Below are 23633 nucleotides of genomic sequence, written 5' to 3'. Positions count from 1 at the left end.
TGGTTCCATAATGCCATATGGATCCCCCTATCTTCCTCCAAAATGTATGCTACTTAAGATTAAGTTATACAACCTCTAAACTTATATGTTTTAAGCCATCCTTATCAAGACTTGATGTTATTTCTAAGCGATAGAAGATTTCTAATTTTCTTTTTCAACCGCATAAAGTATCAGTGATTCTATTTTGCTGTCTTGTGAGTGGTTCCATAAAGCCATATGAATCCCCCTAACTTTCCCCAAAATATATCCTACTTAGGATCAAGTTATACATCCTATAAATTAATATGTTCTGATTCCATTGTTTTATTGTGAGAAATTGGCATCCTCTGAAATTTATAATTTAGAATATAATTTAGAATATATAATTTAGAATTATAATTTCTCTGTAAATTTAAATGAGTTCTAATATTTATACAGTTATGTAAAAACTGGTTTTTTTCTAAAATGTCTGAACTGATTTGTGGTTAAATTTGAGTGGTTTTTTGAACCCAACTACCAATTCGAATGAAACCACATTATAATGTATTACCAATATCTCTTCGCTAAACAAACAACAAAAGAAGAGATCACAGACAAGCGTTATAAATTGGAAACTAATCTCTGGTTTTTGTTATCTATCATACCTTATATGAATCTTGGAAAAAGAAATCAAGATATTTGGATCTACATAAATCCTTTTTTTTAAGAAAATGACCTGAGCATTCTTGTTTGGATTTATTTCGGTGGTTGGGTGTAGCTTAAAAAAAAGATAGAAAAGAAAAAAATGCCCAAAATTAAAGATTATATTTTCCGAACTTGGAAAGTTTTCGCCTAGTCACATTGGAGAGTTTCATGTGTTCCTTATGAGGAAGGGAGTGTGTGTCATGACTAAATAAAGTATTCAAGGAGACTCACCCTTAGGAGACTTTTTCAAAAAAAGGTTGGGCATAAATTAAAACGTTTTAAAGTCTTGATAGTTAGTAATATCTTAATTAAAATGAAAACTGACTTGGTTATACTTGGTTATAAATTTGAGAACAGAGAGGTGTAAATACACAGAGACCTTGGTTTCAAATTAAGTCATTAATTTGATGTAAAAATTATTGTTGATATAAAATTTGATATAAAAATACTTTTTCATATAAAAATTTGATAGAAATATTTGAGAATAAAAATTATTCACAAAATTATTTGATAGCTGTCGATATGGACTAAATAATTTAATTATTTGTTAAATTATTCAAAAGAAAAATACATTTGAATACACAGCTATAGGGAACCTAATGCCTGAAAAGAGCTAAAAATAAAAAAGGCAACGCTTGTATAATATATATTAAATATCGTGTTTTATGCAATCAGATGTGGATTTATTTTTGGCCATAATTTCACTTTAAAATTTGCTGTCTGTCTAGATCTAACATAAAGGCACATGAAAAATTTTGCAAGGGGGGAGGGAGTAGGTACTACCAGGTGTGTGTCCCTAACGATTATTTTATAGGGACTAATTCTACACTTCTTCTCTAAGTGATACTTTTTAGATTATAGGGATTAGTCACGTCAATTGGGGGAAAGGGAGAGAGGTGCAAATATCCTCTTCCCAGATTTAGAAGATACATTTTTGGGTGTTTTCGAGGGAAAATACGTTTTTGGAACTTTAATGAAAAAAAATAATAAAACAACGAAATTTCTCTATATATTTTGTAAAGTACACTAGGAACTTAAAAATCAATTAAATCTGCTATGTTTTCATTTGATTTGCATATTCAGGTTGATGCTTCTCTTAATTTAAGGAAAATAAAATACTCTATGAACCTGGAGAGAAATTAACTTTTTTAAAATCATTCAGTTTAAGTTGGATTTGACATTTTTACCAATGCGAAAAGACATAACTCAGTCACACGGTGTTTTAAAACAGGTAATGATTTCTAATTTTGGAGGCGAATCCAAAGAATTTTATAGCTTCTGTATTTTAACACTTCTTACCTTGAACTTTATCCAATTGTTTTTCTCGAAATCAAATGACTCAGAAATAAGGTCTTAAACATTCCTCACTATGCATTTAAGAACGATTTTCATTTCGAATTTCCCGGGTTGCAAAAATCCCAGTTTCCGGTTGTTAAAAAAGCGATAAATTTCCTTGAGAATTGGATCCTTTGCTCAGGATGAGTGAAGCGAACTTTTTGCAAAAAGCGTTAAATCACTCTTTTTGAATGAGTAGAAAGATTTTGGAATGAATCTATAAGATCTATTTGAGTGTGTCACTGTTTTTGTTTCCTGTTAATGGCTAGAAATATAGCCAAACTAAAAATTTAATGCCTTCAATTACCATGGACAGTGAATATTAAATTTGAATGTTTGAATAGGAAGTTGAAATTTACACAACCTGTAAATAAAGAAAAATTGAGAGCCCAATTATAAACGAAAAAGATTTCCAGATGGAAGCATGCATTTGCTGGTCGTAGTTGGTGCCAAATAAAAAAAGTAACATGGTTGAAAAATAAGCGAAAAATAAGCTAAAACAAATGGCAGTTATTTGAAATAATGTCAAACATGTTCTCCAATTGGACGTTAAACACGTCCAATGAATCAAATTACACATTTTGCGCATATCTTTAGGAAAGTAATATCTCTTTTTTCCAACAAAAAGAATTTACATTTTTGCTTATTCGAAACACAGTACGTAAAAGGATGTGTGTATAGAAAGAGTGGGGGAGTCCATGTTCTCTCTCTGAAATTTTCGAAAAATTTTAGAGTCTGAAATTTTACACTTTCTTATAATTTACTTGTTTTTAATGTTTTGACGACGGTAGGTAATCAGTATCATTCACTAATGCTGGAGTGCCACAAGGTGCCAAATTAAGACCTCTTTTATTCTTTATTTAAATAAATAACATTCCTAGATATATTTTAGAGACTTGATTATGTGTAAAATATTTACCGTCTTATCATTCATGTTTTAAAAATAAACTTTACTGTCCATCTTTTACAAATTTAAATCCCTCCAAATCCCCCCAACTAATAAAACCAGTGCTTACCTAAACTCCATACCAATTATATTTCTTTGAATTTAATTCGTTCGGACACTTTAAATCTTTGCTGAACTTTTTTTTTGACGACGGAAGGTAATCAGAAGTATCATTCACTAATGTTGGAGTGCCACAAGGTTCCAAATTAAGACCTTTTTTATTCTTTATTTAAATAAATAACATTCCTATATATTTTTCAGACGCTGGATTATATGTAGAATATCTACCGTCTTATTATTCATGTTTTAAAATAAACTTTACTGTCCATCTTTTACAAATTTAAATCCCCCAAATCCCCCCAACTAATAAAACCAGTGCTTACATAAACTTATTTCTTTGAATTCAATTCGTTCAGAAACTTTAAATTTATACTTAACTTTTTTTCAACGGTTGAGTTGCATAGAAACAGACTAAATAATTTATTTTGATAAGAAAAATCAAAAGTGCCAGTAATTCCAGAAAATTTCCAATCCTTTCTTACCGCAAACTTCTAAGACCTCTTCTCCGGTGAGCAATTTATGGGAGAACTTACAAATGGTTGACGAATAAGCTAAGGGAATGAAATTTATGATGAAAATAGGGAATAGGGACAGATTGTATTTACGGCTGGAAATATTTCCCTGTGAAGTAAGCCGGATAAGCCAATATGACTGAGTTATAAGACAACTAAAGACTTACCAAATATACAGAAAAGGCAATGGTAAGAAATATTGCAATTACTTTAGAAAATAGCGGAAATGGCTTTAAAAGTATTGTTTGGCAATAAAGCTATTTAGGAGGGTGACAATAATTTGTGATATGAGCCGCTTCGATGCTAAACTAATTAAGTCCATTAAAACAAATTGAAAAAGAAGAAAGACTGAATCCAGGGGAGGGGGTTTGTCCAGTTTGTAAAAAAAAGTCATGAAAATGCATATAACGAAATTTATAATGCGTTATTTAAAGATTTTCTCATAAACTTCCCCTCAGAATAAATCTTCCCCCCCCCCGTAACAAATAAACCTGGATACATCCTTGAAAAAAGATTAATAATAAAACAAAAAAAACACAGAAAAAAAATTTCAGGTTATATATGTATATATATATATATATATATATATATATATATATATATATATATATATATATATATATATATATATTATTTAAAAATATATATATTTAAAAAAATATGTATTTTAGATATAAACTGCAGGAAAAAGAGATTTAAATTTATCTCTGCCACTCTTAGATATACGCTCGCGTTCTTATTGATTGGACTTCGGCGGATGTCAGTAATTACGTATCTGCAGTAAATTTTACGATACATAATTCTAGATTAATTTCATACTACGTCTTGCTATAATTGCTCTGTAATTTCGAAGGCTATCCTTCTGCTTCTATTCAACAGAACTAAGGATGAAGAGTGAGGGGCGGATAACTATGGAACCGGGTGCAGTTTCTCTTGTTGATGTAAATGAGAGTGGAATTGCGAGCTACTTCCAGGCAAGGCTGTATCCAGGTGGGAGGGGGATACCTGATTTGAATCCCATTCCGAAATTTGTATCCGACCCATAAAAAGTAGCAAAGATGCATTTAAACTAATTTTGACGTGTGTGGTAAAGATTTTTTTTAAAACCTTTCCCCTCCCCCCAAAAATTCCTGGTTACAATCCTTCTTCTAGACTAGGCTTAAGAAGCATGCTACAACAGTGATTCGACTCAGTAACGTGAATTTACGAGTAGGGAAAAATGTATTTTCCAGTTGGCCGTATCCAGAATTTTTGCTCAGGAGGGTTATTTTTGTTCAGAAGGAGGGGCATAGGCTCCCCTGGCTCCTAATTGACACTGTTCAAGGCCGTATCCATTATTCCTGTTTGGAAGGGTTATTTTTGTTCGGGGGGGGGGGCAAAAGGCGCCTCAATTTTAATACGCATTTTTTTTACTTTTCTATGAGTCAGACAAAATTTTGGAGGGGGTTCAAACCCGGTAACCCCCCTCCCTGGATACGTGCTGGAAACAGTAGCCTCTATTTTTCTTTATGACTCAGTGAAAATCGACAGCGTACCAAAATAGGAGCAATAAAAACACTACTGTTGAATCAGACATGGATTTATTGGCTGAATTTTTTCTAGTTGACACGGAGTAAGTATTTGGCAATCGATTGAACATCTGAAAATGTGTTTTTCTCGATTGTTTTAAATCGCTGGATTGACGAATTGCATGTGTCGCTAGCTTCAGCTGCTCTGAACCAGGGTAATTAAACAAGAGAAAAGCGGAAATCATTTTTTCATTGTGTCTAGAATTGTTTTTGCGAACACTGTTTCAGACTATAAGTAGATTATCGTGCTGATTAGAAGAGGTACCCTGTCAGTTTTAGTGTCAAGTTGTACAATAAAAAAGATGTATTACTATATTAGGAAATTCGTTTGAAAACTAAAACCCAATGGCACCCATTCATCGAAATATTGGGTGTCACCGATTTTTTTTATTTTGTAAAAATATAAACAAAATGTGTTTTTAAAAATGTGTTTTTAAAATGTGTTTTTAAAAATGTGCTTTTGTTCGATGTTTTTGGCAATGAAAAACAAAAAGGTGATTTTCAAGGTCTGATATGATCTTCCCTCTCCCCAAATAGGTGCTCCGGCTAAAAATGGTGGAAAATAGCTCCAAGATGTTTAAAAATAGCCAATTTAAGTTGAAATTAAATAAAAAAACTAGTTTTTATTTAACTGGAAGTAAGGAGCCACATTAAAATTTAAAACGAACAGAAATTACTCCGTGTGTGAAAGGGGATGCTCCCTTCTCAACGCCCCGCTCTTTACGCTAAAGTTTGACTCTTTCTGTCAATTCTAATTTATTAAACAGTAAAAAAACCTTAGCGTAAAGAGCGGGGCGGTGAGAAGGGAGTAGCCCCTTTCATACACGGAGTAATTTCTGTTCATTTAAAGTTTTAATGTGGCTCCTTACTTTCAGTAAAGAAAAAGCTTTTTTTATTTAATTTCCATCGTATCCATGGATGGTTAGGGTGTTTGAACCCCTCTTCCCTGAAATGTTTGTCCGAGTCGTAAAAATATAATAAAATGAAAATTAACTAATTTTTGATGTGTTTCTAAAGTTTTGTTGACCCCCGCCCCCGAAAAAATCCTTGATATGTTCTTACCATGTGTGATTCATTTCGATTTTCTATAATTTCTTAAATATTCTGATTATATTGTCTCTTGGTAGTATTCTCACACATTTTTATATCTCCCTGAAGCTCACCCTTCTCTCAAATTAATTTCCACTCGCGTGTCTGATACCATTAATTGCCAACAAAAAGTGCTAAACAAAAATTGTAAGAGTTCTCACTTATTCCCTTTTGTGCATTTTCAAATCAAAATTTTTGCGAAGACAGTGATTAAAAAGGAATCTAAATCAAAGTTTTAAATGTATATAGCGAAATAATTATGTTCAGCGAAATTTAGAAAGGAAAAAAAAACGTCTGCCCAACGTAAAAAAACTTCTTGATGAAAATCAGCTAAAAACTTTGTTAGATCTGTTCGGAAGCACCCTAGAATGCAATTAGAGATTGAAGCAGGGGGTGAAAATCCCTCCGTAGATCTTGAGAAATACCTTGTTTTTTTCATAAAAAAAACGAAAAAAGTGCCCTCTCTAGGGTTTGCAAAGTATATTTCATGGGTCTTGATGAAAGAAACTTGTGAAAAAGATACTTGTCCCCTCCTTCCTACATTTTCGTGAATTGGCATTCCCATTTTCTCAGGGAGTTATACAATTAAATATTATATCGCATGCCATCTGGTTTCGAACCTGCATTAATGACTAAACTATCAATTAAGTCCCCGGATACAGATCTGCTTGATAAAAAACTATTCTGTCAAAAGTTTAAATCTCAAGACTCAGTTTAAATTATAATTTGAGCTACAATGCCGTAAATCGGATGGTTTCTGTTGCCAAGTAGAATAGTTTTTACTATAAACAAATCCTCATTCAGTGTTTTTTTTCCTTGTGTTTTTCTTTTGTCTTGATATTCAGTTATGATGCGATTATCATTTAGAGACATATATCAGCTGAGGCAATTCTAAGGTTTTATGTTACCTGAGATACTTTTACAAGCAGGGGCGTCCATTCATAAAAATCTAAGGAATGGGATTTTTTTTTAATCAATGAGGAAGTGTTGTTTTTTCATTTCTTGTCGTGTAAGTACCAAAAAAAGGCGTTTTCCAGTGAAAACCTACCCAAAAAATCTGCACCCCTACCGAAAACACCTTTTGATACCCTCCGTAAGCGTTTCATCGCCTCCTTAAATGAGTTGCTCATGTTTTTGTTTTCGGGGGATTTTTCCAGGGGAGCTACAAGAAAAACTATAAAAACGTATCAAAAATTTATTTTTATGCACTTTGTTACTATTTACTTGTCAATCTGACGGAGGGGAGGGGATCAACAGATTGCTGATTGGATTTTGAGGATGAAAAGCGTTATGGGTTTTATTGCAAAAATATGGCCCTAGAAGATTCGATTCTACTTTGTTTTAGCAGGTAAATTTATGGTTCTATAATATGTAGTTAAGTTTCGTGTGAATTTAAAAAGTCATTTTGATCCATCATGAAAGTTCATGTGGAAGCCATATGTTTTATGTTTTTGTTATGTTATACATACATTGTGTTTTCTCCAATATGTTTTACATACAGTATCAGTTTCATAGTTTCGATAGAATTCACTTCTTCTTCCCATTTAGGGGAGGCCCTAGGAGGTTTAGATCATCCCTTCCCCAGAAATGTTTACTATACTCATGAAAATTTGATTAAAGTGTATCAAAAATTTGATGCGTTTTAAAAAGTATATTTTATAACCACCCCCCCCCCTTCTCCGAACAAAAATCCTGGATACGGCCCTGCCTCTTCTTCTTTGAAAAACTTCAGTCAATACAAATTTACTTGATTTTGACTTGAGATTGAATATTGCTTGATTTTGACTTGATACTTTAATGCATGTATTTTCTTTAATTTCGTAAAAAAATTCGAAAAAAATTTCGAAAGTTCTATTAAGAACTATGTTTCTGAACTTTTCATGAAAAAAACAACTTTTTATGGACATAAGACATTTTTGCAACAAAATCTAAAGAAAGAAACTTAACTACCCTTTTTTATTGAATGGTATATATTTGAATCAGCGAAAGATATTTTTTGCTCGAATTTTCTGTAATTTCGTGGCCTGATCATGAACTTCAGAATGAAAAAAAAAAAACAAAGCAAGTAAATTATTAGAAAATTGTGATTTTCAGGTATGAGTACGGGTCTATGAAGGCTGTATACAGGAAAAGGTTAGGGGGTTTAAACCCCCACCCTGACATTTTGTTCGACTTGTAAAAATGTAACTAGAATGCATATAAACAAATTTTGATGTGTGTTTAAAGTTTTTTGTATACCCGCACCCCGAAAAAATACCCTCCCAACTAAAAACCTGAATATGGCCTTGGTTTAAAGATGGAAAAGTTCATGGTAATTACTTATTATCCCAACCAGACTCAAGAAGAGAAGTTAGGTTAATCATAATGAAATATACCTAAATATGATGAAAATATAATACTTAGATCAAACAGATCAAACTTCTTGAGTGTGGGTGGGATAATATGTAAGTACCAAATTCATTACTTTTATGTTCTGATTACTTTTTTTTTAAAGTCTGCACTTATCTGTTATACAGTAGGCCTATACACTTCAGAATTTGAATCTAGAGGTATGGGGTTGAAACAACTAAGATGCTTGGGAGATAGGTAGGATAAACATAATTTGGGCTGTATATTCCCTCTTTGGGAGGGGGATAAAGTATAGCGGGGCTGCATGCAAAATGTAACCTAATCTAACCTAACCAAAATATCAACTAAATACTTATTAAAATATAGCTGTGTACTGGCTAACAGATAAGTACAAAAAAGTCAAACTTTTATTTCGTTTTTAGTAGTATTGTTACTGAAAAACTTATCAAAAGTTATATTGGCACATCATTGGTACCTTCTAAAAATATCATGACTGAGTGCATTTTCAAATAACGTTACGAATTGATACCTCCTAAAACGCGTCAACAAAATTAAATAAAAATCGCCGTGTCATGTTGACGATTGCGTGAGCGGATGTCGATACCATCGTCTTCCCTGATGATAAAAATCAGTTAGGACATGTAATTGAGTTTGTGGCGAACAGATGTCAATAGTTTTCGATTCACATCAGCGAATGGGTCATTTTTGAAAGAAAAGAAAAAAGGAACGGAAATAGAATTTAATTATTTTTACCATTGATGGTACCCAGAACTCATTCTTGATTTTCGGGATATTATATAAGTACCGATATAACAAATAAATATATATGTATACATTATATATAGATTATATAAATATATATATATATATTATATGTATATTATATATATATATATATATATATATATATATATATATATATATATATATATATATATATATATATATATATATATATATATTATATATTCAGAACACACTCAATAAGTCAAGTTTGGTTCTTTCGTGAAACAAACTACGATGCAGGTACATTTTAATTAAATATTCGATGCTTGTTCATTATTCAATTGATTCAATTCAGAACACACTCAAGAATTTTGCTGAGAAAATCCAGTTTCGTAGCAACAAAGACAAAACTCAATTTATTTTGCTACGCATAGTGATAGAAAATAGTGTCTGAACATGGATTTTGAGATCGTTAATGAGAAAATTAGGAGATTGTTTATAAAAGTAGAAGAGTTGTTAGAACTACATGTGGGTGAGTTAAAACTTAAAGCTATGAATATGGAGAGCTGGGCAAGAAGTGTACGAAGCTGTTCTGGGTTCAGGCAGGTTTGTTCTGCAGTGGGGTATTAGTAGTGGTATGGACTTTTTGCTATATGACATTTTGCCATCCGCTTTATGGTCTATGACCTTGAAATCATCTTGGCTCTATGACCTTGATTACTTCTTATCTCACAAGATTTGACGTCTCTTGAAATGATATGGATTCAATAAAAAAAAAAAAATCTTTAGAAGGTACTTACGTGTTATAGTGACCAAACTAAAGTAAAGTTAGGTTAATCGTAACAAAAAATACCAAAATAATAAGAAAAATATAATGTTTTAGTAACAACAATTATGGAAACTACAAAAGAAAATTGTGAGAAGCATGCGGCCCAGAACGCATTATATTAAATACTTAATTTAACCACATCTATATATTAAATATTCACTTAAAATATACCTGCATAGATACCATTTATTTCGGTCAGGTTGAGCTGATTATCTCCGAATGGACTCAGAAAACTGTTTCATTACAGGTCAAGAGCAAACAAAGCGTGGTCTCTATAACACGTAAATACCCTGTTGAAAATATCTAGAAAAGATGTAGACGAGTATGGACTAACTCGTTAGACCATAAAGAAGTTTGACAAATACGAGGGGAGAAGGGTATTCAAAGAATAGAGGGATTTTGCAATTTCCTATTATTTTTTCCTAATAATTAATCTCTTTTTAACACTGCCTAATCACGGGTCTTGTACTTCTCCTGGCGTTACTTGTATTCTTTAGATCATTTTGAAGAAATCTAGGTACGCTTTTAGTAGCCATTCTTTGGTTGCGTATTTTGCTTCGTCGTATGTTGCGCATTGCACTGGACGACTTTCAGCTATTCTTTCAGTTTTGAGGATTAATAGGTCAAATGGATCCAGGTCAGCATTTCTTGATAATAAAATCTTTAAGTTGCTTTGGCCTTCTGAAGAGTTTAAAAGTATTACTTCATCAGATTCCCTAACACGGTTACCTTGTTGACAGGAATTCCGCCTGTTTTTCGAATGCCCCTCGTACATTTTTCCTTTTCATCTTTGAAATCATTTTTTAAAATTCGTTAAATTCCCCCTTATTTCCCCTGCAAGGTTCCTATTTTCAAATCTGAAAGAGGAAGGTAGCATCGCTACTATTTTCATCAGGGACCGATTGGAGAGTTTTGAAGCGCCAACTAATTTTCTAAGGGAAATCTTTCCATAATAAAATACGCTTCATCCGGATAATGTTTAATTCATCAGCTTGTTGCAGTATATTGCGAATTTCAATTTGATTTAAATTCTCCCAGTTTGACTGTTTGGAACATCAGGTTTGAGCAGCCTGCATTGTTGATTTATTTAGTTTAATAATGTTTTCCTGGTTTATTGAAAGCTTGCTTTCAAACTTTCAAACTGTTAGTTTGCCTTCATTATAATTCAGTGGTATATTCGGGAAATTTGAATGACAAGTTGAGAATTTCCTAATTACCGCAGAATCTGATTGAAGGTACCACCTTTCCAGTAATACAAACAACCGAGAGTTTGCTCTTAAAAAATATTGTGATTCTAAAAATTTTCCTTCTTTTTATTGGCTTAAAACTTCACACAAAAAGCCAATTAGGTTGTGTGTTCGTTTTGTTGGCTCAAATCGTGCCAGGCCATCTGGTTGTTTAATGTATGTAGATATGGGTTTTGGAAAGTGGGATCTTTTTTCCTTCCAGGAATAAAATAGTGTGATTGAGTAACGAAAATACGTAACAGAGAGAAGCCAATGGAATAAAAGCACATTTTTTCTTCAGAAAAAAATATTTCTTGAGAGAATAATGTTATTGACTGACGAAAATACATCGCAGAAATAAGTCAATGGAATAACAGTAAAGTTATCTGTTCAGAAATGATGAATAATGTAATTCATTGACGAAAAAAAAGTCACGGAAATAAGCCGATGGAATAAAAACACACTTTTCTCTCCAGAAGCAAGGAATAATGTGATTGGCTGACGAAAAACCGTCACAGATACAAGCCAATGGAATAAAAGTACTTTTTTTCTCTCCAGAAATAAGGAACAGCGTGATTGCCAGACGGAATACGTCACAGAAACAAGACAAACCTTCCTCTAACATAAAAAAAAAGTTTTATGCCTGTGTCATTAATGAAAATAAATATTAAAAACTTGAGATTAGCTAGGTATTTTATTTTTGGGGAATACGAGATGGGTATTTGCTGGAATGTCTTTTTGTGAGTATGGCAGTTTTCATGATTGTATTGTCCAACTTTCATATAAGGTATAGCGTATTTTTTGAAGTATGAGGTATTTTGTCAAGCATAAGATATCTTATGTTAGGTATTTTGAAAAAGACCTTGAATAAGTTCTCGTTGTATTTTTTTTTTAAGTAAATAAAAATGTAAAGACAAATTTGACCCGATTTTCCAAGAACCTAGTGTCCTTGCTTCTGGATTATTCTTGACCCTTTAAAACGTCTTGAAACGCTTGACTCATCTTATTGTAATGTATTTAGAAATTCTACTTGTATTTGACAAGAGTCTTGATCAACCAGTTCTCCAGTTCTTTGCCTTAAAATTGTTTTTGTGCTATAAAACTCTCTTTATCCTAAAGCTCAAATCCTCGAGATTTTTTTCTTTTTCCTTGAAGCGTTTAGCTTGTCTCTGCATATCGTGTACGGCATAGTGTCGCTGGCAGGGTTGCCACTCCAAGTGCTTTATCTCTGTTTCTAGGGATTTTTGTATTCCCTAAAGAAAAAACCCACTAAATCAGCGCGTAAATCACAAGATTCCTGAAGAAAATCACTAAATCAGCCAAGAAATCATTACAGTCTAGTGATTTTTTTTTTCCACCGGTTGGCAACCCTGGTTGCTAGTCTCATCGAAAGTCTAAAAAAGAATTCTTCGTGCTTCTGCTGCAGATCTCTGTTAGATATGACAGTAAAATAAATCTGGTACTTATCGGTTATATAATAGACACTATACAATTTCGACACAAGAAACTGGTCAAGTAACTTCTTTATACTGTCGATCATTTGGATGGCAAAGATCAGATGGGATAATAACCGGTTAGTTTGCTTTGACTAGTGATAGAAAATAGTGTCTCACCATGAATGTTCAAGTTAAGATTTGGTATTAGCCAGGGACCGAAGAATAGGCAATTATATTTCTCCGGGATAAGGGGTTGTTGCCCAAAACATAAAAAAAAATGCGATTAAATATAGCAATGGTTATTTTAATGAGATTACATTAAGCAATGGTTAGTTTACGCATTTAATATATGCTATGCCTTACCCCCCCCCCCCCTAATGTGCAAAAATATAGCCCGTCGAACTTCACTTCCCGAGTGTCTATTACATAACCAATAAGTACCATAAATGCTCCCACAGATACACTGTATTGGGCACAAAAATCTGAAGAATAAAAAGATTTGCATTATAGCGAAGGTTAGCGAATAACTATACATTGAAATTCAAAGTTCCATGCACACCTTTGCAGATACGTCAGCATTGAATTTCCGTGCACGGATTCTTAGGGCTATCATTTGAGAAGCAGTGAGAAACTATTCATGGTCTTCATAATTTATTCTTTCCAGTTGTCAGAGGATTTATCCCCTAGTCCTAATTAGTTCCATCATTGCTACAGAGGCGGTACTGGACAAAATATTTGGGGGAGGGCAATTGATTTTACCGACTGTATGATTATTTTTACCGTCTTAGACTGATATTCTTTCCTTGCTTTAATGACACACATTTCCGTCAACCCAATTACCCTAATGAAAAAAAATTAAGTCAGAAAAATATTTGTAGCAGTGTTTTAACGCCACTTCGGTTTTCGCCACCGCGGTGTTCCGCCACTTTTTAATTCAGGCAGGTCAGAACAGACATAGATATAGACATGACATAAAAACAGACAAAGACATAGACACAGATATTGACAAAAACATAGACAAGACATAGATATATACATAGACATAGATATATACACAGACATAGACTAACCTAACCTGCCTATTATGACCCAACTAATCCTCTTGATGATGCAAGGTTTCCTGGGTGGCGGAATACATACGGTGGCGGTAAAACATCCACACCAAAATATTGACTAACTACTTTATCAATCCAGTTCTTTCTAATGATAGGCCGAAAACATTGTGGGGGGGGGAGACTTCCCTCTCCTCATCCTTATGCATGACACCCCGTATTGCTATAGGCATTTTTATCTATTACCTCTTTTACTTCTTCTCCGTTGTCACTGTTTCCAATTTCATGATTTTCTCCATAATCCACAATGTTTCATATGTCCATATTTTGCAAATCAATAGAGACTTTCTGAAAATCGACCATTTTAAACCTGGGGAAGATTTGCTTTTAAAAACTTTTGAGGGTGTACAAAATGACGATGTTGCCTACAATTTATCATAACTGAATGAATAGCTCATATGCTAAATCTAACTAGTCCTCAAAACCCAACCGCAGAGAAAAGCGAAAGAGTTTAGTTTAGTTTCTTTTAATTGAATGTTTTATCTATAATTTAAGTGTAGACTTTAGGCTTACACGAATATTTTATTTTCCTGGGGGGGGGGGGTAAACCCCTAACGCTCCGCCTGATTATGGCGTTTGGTAGTTAAACTTGAAAAAAAAAATGTAAAGAGAAAATTTTGATTTTAGTGCCTCAATTTGAGAGAATGCAGATGAAAGACAAAATTTTGTTTTTATTTTCTATGGGGGGGGACAAATTCGTTGTTTTTATTTCTCCGAAGAAAATATAAAAAGGGAATTTTGGACGAAAATACACCCAAAAAACTGTTTCAAAATCTAGGGGACACATCCTTCCTCCCCAATTGACACACTGTTTGATTTGATTATAAAAGTTTTATATCATATATTGAGTTCTTGTGAGGGTCTCGTCCTCCTTTGTCGGTGCCTTTGCTCATCAGATTCCAATTTTAGTTTATTTTCTGACTGTCTTATAAGAAAAAGAGAAGCTTGTTATCTATAAAAATAAATTTGACGTGAAAACATTTTCTTTGGCTATAAAATAGTCCTATCTTTATTGTATAACTCCAATGTAGTTGAATTCACATGGGGAACATTCGACTATTTTTGTGCTGAAAAAACAACCAGTCTATTGCTTTTCTGTTTCTTCTTCCCAAGAGGATCGTTCTAGCGATTGACCACAGACCAAATTACTGAAAGAGAGCACTTATCAGGTTTTTATATGCTTGTAGGTTGTGACCTTATTTAAAGATCGTATTGTACCAATCCAAAAACATAATATTAGCTTGACCTTCTGTTTCAAACAATTCGTGGTAACGAACTGTAAGTAAGGAGCGACCCGGCTCAATAGTAATTGAAACTCCGAAAAACAAAATTTTGATATCAATAGATATATTGAAAGAGTCGGGTTATTACGGTGAATCCAAATATAAAATTTTCATTCAGTTTAGTTTTACCCATCAAAGGCTACGAGCCTGATAAAATTTGCCTGATTTTGACACCCTCTAAAACTCATATAATCTTAATGAAAATCACACCATCAGATTAGGCGTATTGGAGAACCCTACTGTAGGGGTTTCGAGCTTCTATCTACAAAAATGTGGTATTTTACATTTTTTTTTTGCCAGAAGAAGGATCACGGATGCATGTTTATTTTTTTCCCAAGGAGTTATCGTATTGATCCAGTGGTCATGGAATATCGGGAGATGGCTCATTCGGACGGAACTTAAAAGCTCCATTGCCCTTTTTAAGTCACCAAAAGATCAGAGGGCACCTAGGCTCCCTCCCACGCTCATTTTTCTCAACTTCGTCCGATCAGAATTTTGAAATAGCCATTTTGTTTAGCATAGTCGAAAGGCCAAAAAATATCCCTTTAGAGATAACATAATCACCCGAAGCCCCTGGGGAAAGTTATTTAAGTTTTAAAAGTTGCCCATTGTTAACCAATATTATTTGTTGTTGGGAAGTATTCATACATTTTTCGGGTGGGAGGAGGGGGTCAAGGGATTTTCTACGGGGAGGGTTTTCAATGGGAAGGGAAGTTTCCAGGAGGTGAATTTTTCACGGGAAAATTTTACGCTTGGAGAATTTACCAGAATTCCTATACGAAATTCTTCTTTTGTCTTGCTTTCTCTTTGCCGATTCAATTTTACGTGTGGAGATGTTAAGGGTAATTGTCCGGGGTAAATTTTCACCAGGATCGAATTGTTTAGAGAATTTTTCTGTGGGGAGGAGGTATTTTTCTGTGGAGGTGGAGGCATGTTTCCTGACATTATTTAAATAACGATCAGAAACTAAATAAAAAAAGAAGTTTTTTCAACTGAAAGTAAGGAGCAACATTAAAAATTAAAACGAGCAGAAAGTATTACGCATATGAGGAGGATTGTCCCCTCCTCAATACCTCGCTCTTTACGCTGAAATTTGAATTTTGTCCCAATTTTCTAAAAATGAGTCCTGAAACACAAGGTCCGTTTAATAAAAACAATAAGAAGCTTTTTTAAAAGTAATAACAAACATTAGCTTAAAGAGCAAGGTGCTGAGAAACCCCACTCATATACGTTATAACTTCTGTTAGTTTTAAGTTTAAATTTTCCCCCTTACTTTCAGGTAAAAAAAAACAACTTGTTTTTCTATTTCACTGTTAGTAGAATCGAGCGAAGAAGATTGAATGAGGATAATGCTCGTTCCACATTATGGTTACATTAGTGGATAAAATCAGGACCACAATCAAGAAGGAAATCGGGCCACAGTTTAGTTATACTTGTGTATAAAGATGGGTTATTTAGCATCTGGTCCATATTTTCTGGCCTATCTCGTCTGTTTGTGCCCTTTCGAGGATTACACACATGGCGTAGTGGAAATATCTAGATCCTTCGAGGAAAGTATTTCGTGTTTATTTTGGTGTAATGCAAGCGAGTGTGACAAATGGCCTTAAATATACTTTTTTTCAATGTTAGTTATGATTCTTTTAAATGCATAATATGGCTAAAATCAAAGTTGAAAGAGTGATTTTTTGCTCTTTGAAAATTTAGAAGTCGTATCTGACATTATAAAATAATTGTCATTTAACTGAAATATCGAGCAGTATTCAAAGAGATAGTAAGTAGGAAAATATATATTCGATCATACTTTAAACCACCACTCTACATTATTCTGCTGATCCTTTTTTTGGGAAAGTCTAGTAAAAAGTTCTTGGCAGCCACCTCAAATATGTGAAAATGTCAGATACAGCTCACTTGAGGATGATGCCTCAAAGAATGCATTTCAATACTGAAACATTCTGACTCTCATTGAGCCTTCAGAGGAATATAGAATTAGTTTTAGGGAAAGGATTTAGAATTGATGCTTAATCTCTCTTGATTTCCGGGATTAAAAGTTATATTAACAAAAACTAGAAACTGAGCAAATTTTGCCATCGAACATTAAATCATTTTTGAGAACCCACTTATAGTACCAAGGACGTCAAAATGAAAACATTTTCGGTCCTTGCCTCCATCTTAGGAGGCAGGCAATAACTCTGTTGACTTTCTAAGTTTTCTTTTTGAAAACCATAGCTTTCTAGCTTTTTGTTCTTTCGGCTGTTTCAAAATTGTGAAATCTTTAGGGCAAACTACATTTCCGTCAGTGTTGCCTTGCTTAAGCGTAAAAAATTCTGCAAAATCCTTTAGTTAAATTCAAAAAATACTTTTCATCCGTAAAATTTAAAAATTAACAATCTGGTGATTTCCACGGACAAATACACCTCCAAAGAAGCCATTTCCTCTTAAGTTGTTTGGTGCGACGTATTATAGCTGATTTTCCACCCACGTTTTTTTTTTCCAAATGTAGGACCTACTTCTACCAAAACAACATAACTGAATATGGAGATCTTTATCACTAAAGTTGAGTTTCCGATTTTCCCATTTAACCAATTGAATTCTTTAATTTTCAAGTTTTTGAAAATTTGTTTTTAGATAAATTAATTAAATTCATTAAATTTCATTTCCATTGTCCTTGGTACCTCAATAGACCTATTACTGAATATTGAGCAGGAAAACGGCCGCCAGACATCACAATCAATGGTAGTAATAGAGAGGCAGACCCAAATACTGGTTTCGCCTCCTTTACCCACCTGGCTACATCGACGATCTCGTTGAAAACCACACTACCTATTATTAATTAACAAGTCTATGGCAGAATTGTTAATTAATATGTGCAAATGTTATTAATTTTTTTAGACCAAACAGCTTTCAAGTGCAAATTGGAAGGGACAGGATGAGGGTCTTTGCCCTCTAGATTTTTTACCTTCACTTTTGACCCCATAGATTTTGAAAAATATCTTCGTAGGGCTAGTCCGAGTCTAGTGCCAGTCTCCACTTTTATAAGTTACCCATGCTGTTTGGTCTAAGATTTGATACAGAAGTTGAAACACCATCTATTGAATTGGCTTCAACACCTTCTTTTTAAAAACGAAGGCAACCGGACTGCTTAAATTACCCTTGTTTCCAATGTTAACGCCAATTTCTCTCCTCGCGAATGTTTGCTCCTTGGAATTTGTTGCCCTTCCCCTTTTCATTTCAAGGCTCCCTTCATTTATTGTGAGATTTCCCCAAACACAAGCAGTTTTTCCTATTTTTATGGATCAGTTAGAAAAAGAGCAGAAAAAAGATTAACAAAAAAAAGATAAGAAGTTCCAAAATCTTCCGTCACGTCGTGATTCTTAGAGAAACATTTCAGGTGTTTTTGTGTGTTTTTTATTTTTTGTTTTCTTTTTAAATGGTACACATGATAGAATTATGGAGTCAGAAAATGTGCCTGAAAATTCTGCTGGCTAAAAGTTATGTACTTTTGACAAATTAGTAATATTAACATCTAAACCTAATCGAGAAAATGTTACATTCTACCGAACACTTCCTTTTTTTCAAGTTGAAATATATATTTGTACAGAGGATAAAACTTGTCATGAAATCATTGAGATCATTTTAAATTCAATTTTCTACTTTATTTTTATCTCTATTTTTTTGCTGAAAGTTTAGCCCGCCCGTTTTTATTACATTTGTCAAACAAACAAAAACGAAAATATAGAAAAATATGTATTACTAAAAAATAACTAAGAAAACTAAGGGTATTCGCAGCCAGTGGATGAAAACGTAAAGAAAAAACTCAAGCAGATATTATCGAGTAACACCAAGTGTCCAAACCTTAGCCCCCTCAAAAGATTTTGGAAGGTCGCCACTGTGGAAAACTTGTGTGGACATCCTGGGTTAAGTAATATCACCGCACTCGCTAAGAAACAGTAAATTTATCTGTAAAGGATGTTATAACTAGAAAACTATTTATTATTTTACTTATAGTTCTATACAGAAAATTAAATCAATACGACCTTTGTACGGACTCACAACGTAACATAGCCACAACAGGTAAATGCAACAGCGAGTAAAAAAGTGGGGGCTATTTTGTGGATTCGATTAGCCTGTGAAAATACGTCACAAAAATAAACCAATGGTATTAAAGCATACGGTAATTGTATGAAATACTCTCTACCTAATATTCTTCATCAAACAGTTCGTGGTAACGAACTGTAATAAGGAGCGACCCGGCTCAATAGGATCAAAAGGTCACCGGATCAAAATTCTGAGATAGCCATTTTATTCAGCATAGTTGAAAAATCTAATAACTATGTTTTGGAGACGACTTGCTCACCCCCAGTCTCCGCGGGAGGGGCTGCAAGATACAAACTTTGACCAGTGTTTACATATACTAATGGTTTTGAGTAAATATACAGACGTTTTCAGGGGAATTTTTTTTGGTTGGGGGGAGGGTTTGAGGGAAGGGAGTTTCATGGGAGGATCCTTCCATGGAGGAATTTGTCATGGGGGAAGAGAATTTCCATGACAAATTCATGGAATTTAGAAAAAAAAGATTTTCTAGCATTATTTAAAAAACAATGAAAAAATAAATGTGAAAAGTTTTTTTTTACTGAAAGTAAGGAGCAGTATTAAAACTTAAAGCGAACAGAAATTATTACGCATATGAGTTTACGCTAAAGTATTTTTAGTAATTTCAATTATTTATTCTACGGCCTTTGTGAATCAGGGGTCATTCTTAAGGAATTGGAACATAATTTAAGCTTTAGTGCAAAGAGTGAGATGTTGACGAGAAGACGAATCCCCTCATATACATAATAAAAACATACGTAAGCTGATTCGTAAGTTAGATATGTTTTTACTAATAAAACGTTCGTAAAAAATTGAAAGTTCTATTTGCCTTTTTAAGTACCCAAAAATTGGAGGGAAACTAGGCCTTCTCCCACACTCTTTTGTTTTTCTTAAAATTGTCCGATAAAAACTATGAGAAAGCCATTTAGCCAAAAAAAAAAAACAATATGCAAATTTTGTTTTAATTGTCCATGTGCGGAGAGCCAAAATCCCGACATTCATTAATTCAAAAATGTTCAGAAATTAAATAAAAAAACAAGTTTTTTTAACTGAAAGTAAGGAGCGGCATTAAAACTTAAAACGAACAGAAATTACTCTGTATATGAAAGCGGCTGTTCCCTCCTCAACACACTGCTCTTTACGCTAAAGTTTTTTACTATTTTAAAAAGTAGAGTTGAGAGAAAGAGTCAAACTTTAGCGTAAAGAGCTGGAACTTGAGGAGGGAACAGTCCCTTTTATATATGGAGTAATTTCTGGTCGTTTTAAGTTTTAATTTCGCTCCCTACTTTCAGTTTAAAAAACTTGTTTTTTTTATTTAATCTAAGTAGAAACCAAGTTTTACCGTTTTATTTTTTGTCCATGGTTTTATTGACAAACGAATTTGGGCTCTATATTTGGACAATAGGGGGGGAGGGGTAGAGTACCTTTGTAGTTTGCATTAATTAAGTATTATATTTTCTTATTTTCTTTAGTATTATATTTAATAAAGATTTAGCGTCAGTGAAACAGACCCGATATACTTTATCCCCCCCCCCCTAATGTTCAAATAAATAGCCGAATTTGTTTCAAAGTATTATGTTTTAATCTTACTTTGGTATATTTCATGAGGATTGAGCGTCAGAGAAACATATATGAAGAATATTAGGTAGGGGGTATTTCACACAAGTACCAAGCATACTTTTTAACATTGTGATACCTAATGCTCTTTAGTAACATTTTAAAATCTTAAATTTAAAAGCACTAGGTTTTAATGCAATGAAATTGCTTCGTGTTGTGAGAGAAACTTAATGTTATATCTTTTTGTTTATCATTTAACTGACTGAAGAAACAATAAAAGTACATGGTTTTAAGTATTTTGGTTACACCATTTGGACGGCTATATAACCCACACACAATGAGGTTATGTTTTCAGATAACTGTATTTCATAATATCTTCGATATATATATATATATATATATATATATATATATATATATATATATATATATATATATATATATATATATATATATATATATATATATATATATATATATACATATACGAGGCGCGTTTTTTAATTAAGGTCCGTTTGATCATAAGTACAAAACGAATGATTATTTAAAAAAAGTAGGTTTATTTTCAAAAAATACGTACTTTCCTCTTTTTAGCAGCATAGTCGAGCAGTTTGTTGTAACACATGTCATGAACCTCTGAACTAATTTTAAAGTAACCTCTGTGTAAAATCTTGCCGCCTGTTCCATTAACCTAGAATTCACTTACGTTTTTACATCGTCATCTTCACTGTAACATTTGCCACTGAGGTGTTGCTTGAGGTGGAGAAGCGGATGGTAATCACTCGGCGCAAGATCGGGACTGTATTGTGGGTGATCTAAAACTTCCCAGCCAAAACGGTCCAACAAATTACCAAATTAGTCTGTCCAGCAGCGTGAGATCTTGCATGGTCATGAAGAAGGACAATTTCCTTTGTCAGCATACCAAGTTGTTTTTTCCGAGGGTTAGTCAGTGGTTCCTCCCTTGCATTAGGTTGACCAAAAAATTACACTATCCCTATTCCCTAACACCGACACCATGATTTTGGGCTGGGAGAGAGGATATCCGGCCTTCAAATTTCAGGGGAGTGTGTGTGTTTCAATTCCATGTTCTGTTCCTTCTATTCGGGCTTGATATGTGAAATCCGTGTCTTGTCTCCAATTCAACTGGTCGCCACCTCAGTGGCAACCGTTAAAAAGATGACGACAATGTAAAAACAGCAGTGAACTCTTGGTTATTGGAGCTGGTGGCAAGTTCTTACAAAGACTTTACTCTAAAATTAGTTTAGAGGTGTGATAAGAGTTTAAAAAACTTGTTAAATATGTCGAAAAATAGAGTAAAGTATACACTTTCTGAAAATAGATTTACTTTTTTGAAATAATATTTCGTTGTATATACATATATATATATATATATATATATATATATATATATATATATATATATATATATATATATATATATATATATATATATATATATATATGTATATATATATATATATATATATATATATATATATATATATTATATATATATATATATATATATATATATATATATATATATATATATATATATATATATATATATATATATATATATATATATATATATATATATATATATATATATATATATATATACATATATATATATATATATATATATATATATACTCGATATATATATCGGTCGGCATTCACCGATGAATGTCCGAAATACTTTTTTTTCTCCTTGGATTTCGTCAGCATTGCCAGTCAACGTTTTTAGTTTTATGCAAGTTTCGCTGGTGATAGGTTAGGTTGGGTTAGGTTAGATTATGTTTTTAACTTGTTTCTGAAATTTATTGCCTAATTTAACCAAACCTAGCCTAACTTTTACCATCAAATCTTACATAAGACTGAAAAGGCCAATTCGCAAAGCTAATTGAATCCAAGAGAAGAAAAAGGGATTCCTGATATATATATATATATATATATATATATATATATATATATATATATATATATATATATATATATATATATATATATATATATATATATATATATATATATATATATATTATATAATTATTTATTCTTGCTGAAAATTTGAAGAACTATTTAATCTAGAAACATGAAAATTCATGTATAATATAAAAATATACGTACCTTTATCTGACATCTGTTATTTGTGTTTTACCCCCCCCCCCCCCTCCCCCTCTGGATATGATATTACCGAATGCCCTTAAATACATATATGTGTGTGTTTTAGGTAAAGATGGCATGCAAGTAGGCAGTCCAGAAGAGGAAGCCACAAAAGAAGAAAGAATTGCTCATATATTAAGTGAAGCTCAAGCTGTTTTAAGAGTTCAGTCGTCGAATTCGCAGGTTCAGCATCATCAAAACGAAGATAGTAATAGAAGTGAAGATGTAACAAAATCACCAGAACCGCAAAAGGTATTATTTATATTTAATCCCTTGGTCGACAAATTTTACCTTGACAAGTTTGTGAGTCAAAGGGGGTGATACCCCAGGGAACTCCACAATTTCTAAAACGATAATTTCTTTGAGCTTATCTTTAGCATGTTCTTAAGAGATTTCCTAGAACATTTTTAGGGCCTGCCTTTTCCTCAAATTCAAAATGACAATTTTGCCCCATCTAATCGAAAATTTCAACTTTCTGGTGATGGAAGTTCCATTAAAACTGAATATCTCTATCTTCAGCAGAAAACTGGAGAAGCTATAGAACGGTTTTTCTAAGATTTCTTGGTCGGATATTAGTTTTCCGTCATTTATTCAGATCTATTATCCAAGATCAACAACCTATGGCAATACCGCCCAATCAGTTGCAAACCCCCTCCAAACTTGACCCCAAAAACTTTAATAATG

At 33.0% G+C, this 23633-nt stretch overlaps 1 protein-coding gene across 3 annotated transcripts in view; it reads left to right on the top strand.

Moving 5' to 3' along the window:
* The window catches only part of LOC136040124 (homeobox protein cut-like), a 233528-nt gene that overhangs the window by 149430 nt on the left and 60465 nt on the right, over positions 1–23633 (top strand). For all 3 annotated transcript variants that reach the window (XM_065724226.1, XM_065724224.1, XM_065724225.1), the window contains exon 7: positions 23017–23201. In XM_065724226.1, the coding sequence (XP_065580298.1) occupies positions 23017–23201 (185 nt within the window). The remainder of the gene's footprint in view (positions 1–23016; positions 23202–23633) is intronic.

The sequence above is a fragment of the Artemia franciscana genome, chromosome 20 (assembly GCF_032884065.1).
Source record: "Artemia franciscana chromosome 20, ASM3288406v1, whole genome shotgun sequence".
Taxonomy (NCBI): domain Eukaryota; kingdom Metazoa; phylum Arthropoda; class Branchiopoda; order Anostraca; family Artemiidae; genus Artemia; species Artemia franciscana.
Note: the sequence above shows the minus strand (reverse complement) of the source record. Positions and strands in the feature narration are given on the sequence as shown.